At 45.5% G+C, this 13012-nt stretch overlaps 1 protein-coding gene across 4 annotated transcripts in view; it reads right to left on the bottom strand.

The window, feature by feature from the left end:
- VPS13D (vacuolar protein sorting 13 homolog D) overlaps nucleotides 1-13012 on the bottom strand; it is a 239345-nt gene that overhangs the window by 159545 nt on the left and 66788 nt on the right. For all 4 annotated transcript variants that reach the window (XM_066375101.1, XM_066375102.1, XM_066375103.1 and 1 more), the window contains 6 exons: nucleotides 11683-11895; nucleotides 8368-8633; nucleotides 6296-6429; nucleotides 3953-4108; nucleotides 2084-2273; nucleotides 1491-1565 (listed from right to left, as the gene is read on the bottom strand). In XM_066375101.1, coding sequence (XP_066231198.1) covers nucleotides 1491-1565; nucleotides 2084-2273; nucleotides 3953-4108; nucleotides 6296-6429; nucleotides 8368-8633; nucleotides 11683-11895 — 1034 coding nt within the window. The remainder of the gene's footprint in view (nucleotides 1-1490; nucleotides 1566-2083; nucleotides 2274-3952; nucleotides 4109-6295; nucleotides 6430-8367; nucleotides 8634-11682; nucleotides 11896-13012) is intronic.

Below are 13012 nucleotides of genomic sequence, written 5' to 3'. Positions count from 1 at the left end.
ATGCATTTTGTAACTGTTCTCAAAGGTCTTATTTTGCACATACATGGTCTTCTCGATCAATCACAAACTCCTTGAGAACAGAAGGCAATGAGAATTGCACGCGTGTAACAAACAACTTTTTTTTTATAGTGAATTAATTTTAACGGGGTGACATTGGTCAACTAGAGCACACAGATTTAGAGAAAACATCTTCAGATCATTTTGACATTCGATTATGTTGTATACCCATCACCCAAAGTCAAACTGTCCTCCGTCACCCTTCATTTGGTTTTCTTTAAGCCCCTCCTCTCCCACCACTCCCTCCCTCTCCTCCTGGTAACCACTGCACTCTTATCTATAACATACAACTTTTAAATAACAGCTCCCTGAACACAACTATATGAGTGTATGTATGTGTATATATACATATATGTAGCACAGAGAGAAGTGGAAAGAGAGCACTCACATCAGGATAAAGAATGGGATGGAATACAGCTTCTGTAGTCTCTCTGTCTTTAAAGAGGAAGGTGGCACGGCCGGAGGTGGGAAGGGAGATACCGTGGAAATCACACGGGCAGCCTTGCCCTCAAACCGTTCATCTCAGCCCTCACTAACAGCTGACCTTAGACAAGTTTACTTAGCCAGTTTCCTCATCACAAGGGGAGGTAATAATGGCTACCTCCAAGGGCTTGGAGGGTTCAACAAGAAACCACAGGGCTGGGCACACAGAAGCTCACTAATGGCCATGACTATCAGTATCGCCACCATCACCACGACCAGGGTAACAATGGCTGGCATCTCTAAGCACTTGTTGTGTGCCTGGCACCTTTCTTTTTTTTTTTTTGAGACAGAGAGAGAGAGAGGGATAGACAGGGACAGACAGACAGACAGACAGACAGGAACGGAGAGATGAGAAGCATCAATCACCAGTCTTTCGTTGAGCATTGCAACACCTTAGTTGTTCATTGATTGCCCTCTCATATGTGCCTTGACCACGGGCCTTCAGCAGACCGAGTAACCCCTTGCTCGAGCCAGAGACCCTGGGCTCAAGATGGTGAGCTTTCGCTCAAACCAGATGAGCTCGCGCTCAAGCTGGTGACCTCGGGGTCTCGAACCTGGGTCCTCCGCATTCCAGTCCGATGCTCTATCCACTGCGCCACCGCCTGGTCAGGCCCTGGCACCTTTCTTAAGTGCTCTGCATACACCGACTTACTTTTATCAAACCTCCAAAGGAAGTCCTCTTATTCCCATTTTGCAGATACAGAATCACTGGTACAGAGAGGGGAACTAGCTTGTCCAAGTCACTGTAAGTAGCTGGTGAGGGGCGGAGTAAGGATCTGAGCCAGGCGGTCGGCTCCGGAGCCCATGGTCTTGTCCACTATAAAACACCGCTGCTCATTACACTGGTGCACAGAAAGCCAGGGAGGGTCTCCAAAACACACTCCGGCTCTCTCAGGAAATGGAAAAGAAGCATAGTACTGAGACATTACGGAAATACTTATTCATATTACCTTGACACACCAGAAGAGCTTTGCGACAATCATCCAAGCTGAATCCCAGCTCCTGCAGTCTGGCCAGCTGTAACTCTAGAGCAAAGGGGTGTATGATTTTTATTAATAACTTTATGTCAATTACTTCATAGACTAAGAAAATAGAAAAGACATTCAGAAACTGGTGACTATAACATTTCATTTCTCTGGGCCAAAATGAACTCCTAATTGAAGACTTTTATCAAGTGTACCCTGCAAATTTTAGAAGCCTTCTTCTGTACATTGATTGTGTTTTTAAAAGCTTAAAACTGAAACTCAGCATTACTGACATTAACTTTGGAGGAAAACTCAAAGTTTAATACCAAACCTGAGCATCAGCCATATAACTCCAGAAGAAACTGTAAGAGGAAATATAGTACAGGCAACAGCATTTGGTTTAGGGTGTTAACTTTAAAAAATTTTTAAATTTAGAGAGGCATATTTAGGTTCACAATTATACTTAATGACATACAATTATACTCTGAACAATTAAATTGTGTAAAAGAAACTCTTAAAAGTTAAAAAGAAGGAGAGTTATTAGGAAGACTGAGTGGGTTTTATAGTTAAACACCTACCCAAGACAGGATCTAAGGCGTGTCTCGTCCCTTCTCTGGCTTCCTCTCCACCGCTGCGGACAGAGCCCGCTTCCGGGGCCCCCGCGTCGGGCACTGCAGTGTTAGCTTGCGCAGGGATGGACTTAGCAATGGCGAGAAACAGCTGAACATCATTATAGGAGAGTCTGATATCCAGGGCTTGTAAGTGAATCTATCAAAATGTAAAAAGTGGCAGGTTTAGGGGGTTTTTTTTGTGGCAGAGATAGAGAGAGTCAGAGAGAGGGACAGATATGGACAAACAGGAAGGGAGAGAGATGAGAAACATCAATCATCAATTCTTCGTTGCAGTTCCTTAGTTGTTCATTGATTGATTTCTCATATGTGCCTTGACTGGGGGCTACAGCAGACCGAGTGACCCCTTGCTTGAGCCAGGGACCTTGAGTCCAAGCTGATGAGCCTTGCTCAAACCCAATGAACCCACGCTCAAGCTGGTGACCTTGGGGTCTCAAACCTGGGTCCTCCACATCCCAGTCTAACGCTCTATCCACTGCGCCATCGCCTGGTCAGGCAAAGATGGCAGTTTTTAAAGCTGCATTTAGTTTTGCATCTATACCTCTTACAAGTACAATTCCTCATTCAATTTTCAGAAGTCTACCAGACACTACATTAAGTTGCTCTTTTTTTTTTTTTTTTGGAAGACTGGAAAGAGCAAGAAATTAAGCACGAATAGCCATGAGGTATGTTCACAAAACGGCACCAAGTAAAAAATACTGCCTGGCCCGGCCTGTGGTGTGGTGACGCAGTGGATAAAATGTTGACCTGGAATGCTAGGGTCACCAGTTTGAAACCCTGGGCTTGCCTGGTCAAGGCACATATGGGAGTTGATGCTTCCTGCTCTTCCTCCCCTTCTCCCCTGCCTCTAAAATAGAGAAATAAAATATTTTTTAAAAAAGATTTTAAAAAGACTAAGCTAGGAAAATTACTAGAATTAATATTTCAATAGGGTGACTTTCATACAACTACATAATCCTAAAAGCTGAGGATTCAAGAATGGCTGCAGGAGAGACAGGATTGCCTATTAGCAACATTTTGTTAATCCATGTTGTTTTGATCTACTTAAATTTTTAAACCTCTGAAACAAAATGACCAAACAAAATAATCTCTTCTTTATTAAAACAGAACCTTAAATACATCACATTCCACACCGATACTTCCTAAATTCCAGTCTTCCTCAGAGACTATTGAAAGCCATAGACACCAACACCAGCCACTATGAAAATGGGTTCAAATGTCTGGGTAGGGGGCTTTATTTATTTATTTATTTTTCATCTCTTTGAAGGCTGAAAATCAAAATGGCTTTTCTCTCTCTGGCTCTTTTGGTCTAAATGAAGTGATGATTAATCATTCCCCCTCTCCCCAAGAAATAAAACACCAAATTCTTAAGCCTTCTGTGCCTGGCTCTACCCTCCCTGGCCCCACCCTCCATCCTCGCAGCTCCCTACACTCCTCCTGGTTCTAGTGAGACCCTTCCCCATCCCACGTTTGCCAGGCCACTGCCACCCCTGACTTCACAGCCCCTTCGCGTGGAACGCTCTCCCTCCCCACGTGTTTATCCTCCCCCTCCACTCAGACACGGCTCACAATCAGCAGTCCTACCTGCACTGAGTATTGCTTTCTGTAAATGTTTATAGAACTTAAAGAGTATACCAGACAAGTAAAAGGGCTCTGATCCTCCACAAGACAGCAAGGTCTTAGGATGGAGACAATGCCATTTTCACTTGTAGCTGCTGAAGGGAATTAAGTGCTGGTGGGCCAGCAGAGAGCATAAGCAGTCCAAGCCCAGGAAAGAGTCTGAGGGCGCATAACGTGTCTACAGGCTGCCATCATTACCTCCAGGACGGGGGGGAAATCCCCGCTGTTAAAGGCGTCCATCAGTCCGGAACTGTTCTGATAGGAAGAATTGCCCACCAGCTCCACCTGAATCTGGACCGGGTCAACGATGGAAAGAGCTGTATCGTGCTCATTTCCTAGTCGGCACGAAAACACCTACAGAATGAAATGCAATGTGGTTGAGAATTAACGTCTGATTTAGAAGGAGCCTACCCATCGGCAGAAAAAAGAGAGGGTGTCAGAAGCCGCCGGCCCTCTATTACCCCCACACCTGAACAACTGCTGAAACATTGTGCAGAGTGAGGCTGGCCCTCCACGCACCGCCGAGAGCACGCAGGTCGGCAACGCCCAACCGAGGGCTTAGCCTCCAACCCAACAATCCTACTTCTTTCTAGGAACTAGCCTGAGGAAATAATCCAAAATATAGGAAAATTCACCAAACCATTCTTTAGTAGTTAATAAAAACAAGAGCACCCAAGATTTTATCACTCAGTATTGCATATCAACTCAATGGAATATTCTGCAGCTATTTAAAAGTGTGAGTTTAAAAAAAACAAAACATAAGAACTGTAGGGAGATAGTCACAACTTAGGGTATGTGAAAAAGCAGCCCAATTGAAATAATTATTACACCATGACTTTACCAAAAGAAACACATCAAAATGTCAATAGAGATTATGTACAGAGGGATAGGTGGTTTTTCCCTCCCTGCCCCCAATTTTATGTAATATAGTTGTTATTTTCATAGTTGAAAATAAGGATATTAATTACTGAAGCTGAAGAATAACTACACAGAGGTTCATTACATTATTCTGTTTCCTCCGTACGTTTGAAAGGTTCTATTAAAAAACATTTTAAAATAAGTATGTTTTACTTATGGGAAGACAGAAGAGAAAAAAGGGAGGACTCTTAGTCCACGAACAAATTATTTTGCACGCAGGAAAGAGTTCAGAGAGGGAAGCATTCCTTACTCCTTCTCTCAGGCCTTTTTTGGGGTTTTTTTGACATTTTCTAGTGCTCCTGAAAAACATGTTTGACACCATGGTCCTTTGATATATTGAAATTAACTCGTTGCTTTATTTTTAAATTTGCCCACAATGATGTCTTAAAACCAACGAGGTCTCAAAATTCAGATTCAACTCTGCTGCCTCAAAAACAAGGCTGAAAGGAGTTTCCAGGAATCTCAAATATTTTGCTATGTAGTTTTTCTAAGACACTGGAGCAGAAAAGTTTCATTTTCCTTTTTTCTTCAGGGGCTTCTGCTACACAAAACCCAATTGTACCTAACAGCCCATTAATCAATCGCCGAGCATCTCCCTTCAAAGCGGGTATTGTGGTGGTTTGGGAAGCAGATGAATTGCAATTTCACGATCCACTCACATCGCACCAGCACGTAAATCCTCCCTTCCCGCGAGAGAAATGGTGGTCAAGAAGTGAAATCTCCACAGGTTCTAGTCGGCTATGTCTGACCGGGGAAAAAATGTACCATATGCGGCTGACAGAGAAAATAAGTTTTGCTCATTCAACTTCTGAACAGTGTCCCTGGACAGAACAGGGCATGGAGAGTTCAGTCGTCAAGGGGAAGGAAATTATGAGTAACCCTGACCAAACACTGCAACACTGTGCCCGGAGGAATGCTAGCCCAGATCGCGGATTAAGAACATTTGATAGAGATAATCATCTGCCTCATTGCCCCGTCTCTCCACAAGCCTGGCTCGAAGCAGTTCTGCTCCAATCGTACAACACGGCCTTCAGGCTGCGGCGGCCACTCCAACGCCATGCTCTCCTCCAGATTCGACCAGGGCCCGCCGCAGCCTGACCGCTGCTTCCGGTCATACGTGACTCTCCACAGCTGCCCTTTTATAGATCAAATTGGCTTAAAAGGCTGATACACAAAATCATTACTTTTATAACCAACTGTCCATGGTCACACAGCCCTCGGTCCTCACAGGGACAAGCAGTCACTGTGGGGCAGGGGGACGCAAGGGAAGTGAGAACCACTTCCCTACCTTTACAGGTGTGCCAACGCCTGGACCTGCAGGCCTAGAGGCCAGGGAGCCTGACAGGGCAGTGGAGACTGAGAGTGCCCTGGAACCTCCTAAAGAAGGGAGGGTGTGAGAAAGAGCCACAGCCCCCCTGCACGTACACGTCCCGACGCTGCAACACTCGGCTCATACTTAGACTGAGCTGGTCGACTGAAGGAGAAATGAAGGGAAGAGGGCAAGGGCCCTCCAGCTCCGCTGAGCTCTTCCCCTGGTGAACGTTCAGGAGGTGAAATTCCCTCCCAGCGGCTTTGCTCTGGAGCCAAACACGCTACAGTTTGATCAGCACATTGTCGTCTTACCTCGATGCCAAACAAACTTCCTGAAAAGGGGCGGTCGACAAATCGGGGCTTATAGGTGAGCACGGTGGTGCCTTTGAGTATGATGGCATTGGTGTCACAGCAGGACACGTCCTCCACAACCACAAACTCCGTACCTGAGAAGGATAGCATTGTTAACCGGGCTGAAGCTGGGAAGCACCGGGCTGCCGAAAACTAGGCAGCACGTGTCCACTAGGGTGATGCTGACCAGAAGGATCTGTGGTTCCCCAGGCCCGCGGCATTCTCCTTCACTGTCGCCCTGAACGACCCCGTGCCCAGCCGCACACAGCTGAGCCGACAGAGCACTGTGCAGAGAAGTGACTGGTGTGCAGGTTCTCTCTCGAGAAGGCACTGTTAATCTAGGCCTCCTGGGAGGAATAACGGACACTCAGCCCAGAGAATCATCCCTCCTCCAGCCGATGACCTGCTTTACAATCCCAGGCAGGAGATTCAGGCATGGATGTTGGTCAGGGAGCATAAGTCACTACATCATTTATGCGGGTGTTTGAGTTGTTTTCAAAGAATGTAGACCAATTTAGAGATTTCTGAAATTAGTACCTTTGGTTTTCTATGCATTTGTGTATGGCAAATTTACTTCACTTATATACTGTGTGTTTTAATCAAAAATCATGTATAGATTGATCTTTCAAAGTTAAATCCATTTTAAAATGACAGCTGCTTCCAATCTATTTAGTAGTTCATGGGGAATATCACAAACAACACGCGCACACACACACACACACACACACACATACATCGAGATGCACTACATACAGATGTACTATTACATACAGATGCACGAATACAGATGTACACACATAGAGAGGTACTACATACCAATGTACATACATACAGATGTACTACAACAGTTCGCTAGTTAACAAAAACCACTGATAAACCCGTTTGTAAAGGAAAATATTCTTTTTGTAAAGAGAAAACAATCCCTTCACTTATTTACCTTCTAAACTGAGATTTTTCACATACCAAATTTGCCCAACATCTGCTGGGGCCCGAAAGATCAAATAGAAAATTGAAGCCAGATTTAACACTGGGGAACAACACCACAGCCCAGGTGGTACCCAAGCTGGGAATGTGCACTAGACGGGCAGAGGAGAGGGACAAGTGACCCTGCAACCTTCACCATGGGTCAGGTCACTCACACCTAAACTCAGAGTTCAGGAACCTGGATGCTTGCTGGTCTAGAAAACATTGAAGTGTGTAAGTGCTCATGTCAAAACATGAAAGGCGCCTGACCAGGCGGTGGCGCAGTGGATAGAGCGTCGGACTGGGATGCAGAGGACCCAGGTTCGAGACCCCGAGGTCGCCAGCTTCAGCGCAGGCTCATCTGGTTTGAGCAAAAGCCCACCAGCTTGAACCCAAGGTCGCTGGCTCCAGCAAGGGGTTACTCAGTCTACTGAAGGCCCGCGGTCAAGGCACGTATGAGAAAGCAATCAATGAAAAACTAAGGTGTTGCAACGCACAATGAAAAACTAATGATTGATGCTTCTCATCTCTTTCTGTTTCTGTCTGTCCCTGTCTATCCTTCTCTCTGACTCACTCTCTGTCTCTGTAAAAAATAAATTTAAAAAAAACAAACATGAAAGGTGCCCTGGCCGGTTGGCTCAGTGGTAGAGCGTCGGCCTGGCATGCAGGAGTCCCGGGTTCGATTCCCGGCCAGGGCACACAGGAGAAGCGCCCATCTGCTTCTCCACCCCTCCCCCTCTCCTTCCTCCCTGTCTCTCTCTTCCCCTCCCGCAGCCAAGGCTCCATTGGAGCAAAGTTGGCCCGGGCGCTGAAGATGGCTCTGTGGCCTCTGCCTCAGGCGCTAGAATGGCTCTGATTGCAGCAGAGCGACGCCCCAGATGGGCAGAGCATCGCCCCCTGGTGGGCATGCCGGGTGGATCCCAGTCGGGCACATGCAGGAGTCTGTCTGACTGCCTCCCTGTTTCCAACCTCAGAAAAATACAAAAAAAACCCAAAAAACAAAAAACATGAAAGGCAACATAAAAGTTATCCTACAACACACATAGTGAGCCTAACGTTCACATGCTCACCTGTCACATTGACTTTGACCTCCAAATGCCTTTCCGTGGACACAGGAAGGGAAGACCGCCTGGTAACTACTCCACTCTTCACCGTTTTGGGAACTACAGCAGATTCGCTGCTGGAGTTCCGGTGGCGAGAAGGAGTAGCATTGTTTTGCTTCTTAATGTCACTGGGAGTGTGGAGAAAGTCATGGACTAACAGCAGCCAGTCAAAGATGAGAAACACGCGGAGGTTGTTGAGGACGACCGTAAAACAGGACGAGTCCTTTGTAGATCTACGAGAAAGGAGAGCAGAGGATAGAAGAGGAAAGGAGAAACATGATATTTCATTAACCTACAAAGATAGCACTCCGTTTGGCAGATGGTATTCAAGCATTTTCTAAACTGACAGCTCTGTCAATAAACTATCAACATTGGTATAATAAAACATTCAATGGATATTCTCAAAAGTTAACCATATTTTTAAGCAAAAAGTAATATGCTTATAAGAGAGCAGTCTAGTGTAGGCCCATGGTTCTCAACAAAGGGTGACTCTGTCCCCCAGAGACATATGGCAACGTCTGGAGGGATTTGTGATTGACACAACTGGGGGTCGGGGGTGTTGCTGGCACCTCGTGGGTAGAGGCCAGGGATGCTGCCCCATGATGCACAGAACAGTGCCTGCAACAAGAAATTATCTGACCAAAAACGTCAACAGTGCTGAGGCTGAGAAATGGTGGTACGGTAAAAAGAGCACAGGCTTATTAAACCCTGTCAGTGACCTCCTCCGAGCCTGCTTTCTCACTCGCAGAACCAGAAATGCTAGCACTGCGGGAGATGAAGTCCCGGCACTGGGCGGGTGTCTGACGAATGTCAGTTCCCTTCCCTACAGGCTACTTCAAGGAGATCAATGAGGTGCTCTTGCCTTGATGTCTAGAATCACATCTCTCCCCACACCACGTCTACATTCTAGTGCTAGAGTCTCTCCAGCGGGACCTGACCTGGGAAGGAGGGGAAATAAGGTGACATCTGCTGAGGGTATAACCCCAAGCACCCGAGAAGTGGAATTGGGGGAGGGCAAGAGAGAACATTCATTTTGTAGTCTCATTTCCCCAAATTCTAGATTTGAGGTGAAAAACCAAGGAGGACCCCCGGGCCTGGCCCGGCCCTATCAGTACACAGTAGCAGAGACAGGCTGCACAGAAGAAAAATGGGTGAGGGACACTTCTCTAGGGATTCCCAGGTTAAACTTTGTCCTAAGAGCCCAAAGCGACTCTGGGGCTCTGGTGACTCCATCTACCTGGCCCCCTGCCTTAAAAGGGCCCCTAATTCTAATTTGGAGCGATCTGGAAGGCTGGCTTCTCTCATTTCTCCTGAACCTGGCTCGCTGCCCCTAGAAAGGGCACAGTGATGTATGTCTCCTTCATACAGACACAGCATTTTTCTCAGAAACACTTCACCCTTTTGTAATAGAGAAAAAATGTTGCCCTCAGTAAAAATTTTCCACCCCGTTCTGAACACAGATCGTCAGAGCCATGCGCTAACTGGAAAGTCAAAGTGTGTCTGATCCGTTTTCTGGAAAATATTTCAAGCCTTGAAACCCTGTGAAGTGATTTATATTTGACACACAAAACCCAACAAAAGAGCAATTCTTCTTGAAACACAGAAAGCGTTCAAAAGTTCCAATCAAGAGAACATGTTAACCCTCTCACTAACAATGGTGCTTCTGTTAGCAAAAACCAAGGTGACTTTATTATTTCACTCCAAGAAATTATATACCTTGAGTGTATAAATAGAATATCTCAAGGCCTCAAGGCCGCTTATACATTAAAAACATGATAGGTTGAAAAAGTAGCTGATAGTTGGGGAAGCTAAATCAATAATAAAGTGTTTGACCAGGCGGTGGCGCAGTGGATAGAGCGTCGGACTGAGATGTGGGGACCCAGGTTCGAGACCCCGAGGTCGCCAGCTTGAGCACGGGTTCATCTGGTTTGAGCCAAGCTCACCAGCTTGAACCCAAGGTCGCTGGCTTGAGCAAAGGGTCACTTGGTCTGCTGTAGCACATATGAGAAAGCAATGAACAATTAAGGCACATATGAGAAAGCAATGAACAATTAAGGAGCCACAACAAAGAACTGACGTTTCTCATGTTTCTCATCTCTCTCCCTTCCTGTCTGTCTGTCCCTCTCTTTTAACTCTCTCTGTCTCTGCCAAAAAAAGAAAAAAAAATAATGATAAAGCAACCCCAAAAGATATTGCTTCTGCAGATGGACCAAATCTATGCAAGCCTCCTGCTCAAATAAACATCCCCTCCAAACAGGAGCTGCAAAGCCACGCCACCCTATCACCTGACAACAATTAGCCCAATCACTGGAAATGGGGCCTGAAGACCATTAGAAAAGACATGGGGGGGTGGCTCAGTGGATAGAGTGCTGACCCGGGATGCTGAGGACCCAGGTTTGAAACACCAAAGTCACCGGCTTGAGCACAGGATCATAAACATAACCCCATGGTCGCTGGCTTGAGCCCAAAGTCACTGGCTTGAAACCCAAGGTTGCTGGCTTGAGCCAGGGGTCACTGGCTCAGCTAGAGCCCCCCAGTCAAGGCACATATGAGAAAACAATCAAAGCACAACTAAAGTGCCACAAGGAAGAATTGATGCTTCTCATCTCTCTCCCTTCCTGTCTGTCTGTCTCTTTCTCTCCCTTGCTAAATAAATTTTTAAAAAAGGTTAAACAACTTGTCCTAGGGACACAAAGCTAAAAAGTGGTAAATGGAGGTTTCAAGCCCAGATCTGGATGATTCCAAAACATTCACATTTTCCGCACACAAAACTGCCTCTTGTAATACCAAAAAAAACACAACATAATCTACTAGCTCAAAGAGGCTAAAGCTCTTTTTAATGGAAAAGTAAGTCAGCATGACTTGCATAAATAAATCGGTAATGCAAATTAAAACCACCTTCCCTTCTGTTATTTCTATAGACAAAAGTCTTTCTTTTCCTTAAATAAGTCATAGTTCTTTGCTCCCAGGTTGCTTTACATATTAAAAGTCTGCAGTTTACAGACAGGTTGATTTCAAGGATCTTGCTAAACTCTAAACTACTGTACTTAAAAAAACCCAAAAAACAACAACAGAGACACCTTTTGGCCAATAAATGAAGCTGCAAAGTTAGAGGAATACTAAACCAATAGACATTACACTGAGCTCACGTGCTATTATGAATTTATTTTTTATCTTTTCAGTGATTCCTTGGTCCTATGATGCTCTAAAGCTGACATGGTCTTGACCATAAAAGGAAATATCTCACTAAATGGAGGCAGCATCGGGTTCTGGATGTATTACCTGAAATGCAACTCGATCTGAATGGACCCCTGGGCGGTGCTGCTGTTCTTGGAGGGCTGAAAGATGCAGCTGAAGACGTTGGCCGTGCCAGGACTGGTCTTCTGCCCAGCATAGCGCGTGTCGAAAGCCATCATGGAATGCGAAACCAGGTTCACAGACTTTGTCTGGTTGGAAAAGCTCTCAAAGAGCAGTTTACATTTCTTGAAGTCAAATCTAAAAGGAAGAAATCAGACAAGATGTTAAGCTCTTCCCCTTTTACAAAATCTTGTGAGTTCAAGATAAAAGAACAAAATAAGAAATATGCGGAAGTTCTAATGAAGGAAAGTGACTTTCATTCTGAGATCTCTCATTGATTTTACCAGGCTCCTCAAAGTGGACGTACTGTCACTGTGCCCGGCACCTTACCTCCCATTTCCAAAAAGCTGCTCCTGTCCATTGGAGCTTCATGAGGAATAACAACACCACAAATGGTTTCTAGTCCTGGTTCATTAGCACCTGTATTTCTTCTTTTAAGGCTCAGAAGGCTGTATACTTATATGTAATAATTCTCCCTGGATGTCAAGGGTCCCTTTAAGCCTTGACCTGTCAACTCCTAGCCTGCCTGGAGGATTCTCTCTCCAAAACTTGCTAAATTTTTATATAAGACCACTGTAGCTTCATGGGAACTACCAGAACAAATAATACCCTTCATTACAGAGAAATAATGCAACTCATCCACCAATAGGAAATGCATTTGGGACTGACTGTTTTTAGCAACAGAGAAAGTTGCAATGAACAACTCATAATGACTTAGTACCATCACAAAGATCTATAGGGAATTACTCCATATTGAAAAAAACTGAGGGCATGGCCAGTCATCACACACACAAAAAAAACATTGCAACTACCAAGACAATCCTGGGGAGTGTCAGCTTCAGTGTGCCATGTTCTCATCAGCTGAGCCGGATACCGGCCGGAGTCATTGTCAAGGGAAAGACTGAGTAGGAGACAGTGTTCTGTGAGGAAATCACTCGTCCCAAAGTCCTGTTTTCAAATCCGAGCCCTTTACCAGCCACATGATCTTACGCTAGTCAGAACCCCTCTCTGGAAAAGGGAAGTAATAGCTGCACAACCCGACAGACCTGCCGAGAGATCTCAAGGCAAGGGGACCGAGTGTGACAACACAATGCATTCGGGAGGTCCCTAACGTTAATCAACTCCTGGTCTACACTGTCCAAGCAAGCGATATAAATAAGGGAACCCACTAGGCGAGCACATGCCCTTTCTGAAGGTTTCCCAAGTTGCTACTCAGCTGCCAGGGTTTCCAAATGAAAACATGGGCCAGTATGAC

The sequence above is a fragment of the Saccopteryx leptura genome, chromosome 3 (genome assembly GCF_036850995.1).
Source record: "Saccopteryx leptura isolate mSacLep1 chromosome 3, mSacLep1_pri_phased_curated, whole genome shotgun sequence".
Taxonomy (NCBI): Eukaryota; Metazoa; Chordata; class Mammalia; order Chiroptera; family Emballonuridae; genus Saccopteryx; species Saccopteryx leptura.
The sequence above is the reverse complement of the archived record's forward strand: the minus strand, read 5'-3'. Positions and strand labels throughout refer to the sequence as shown.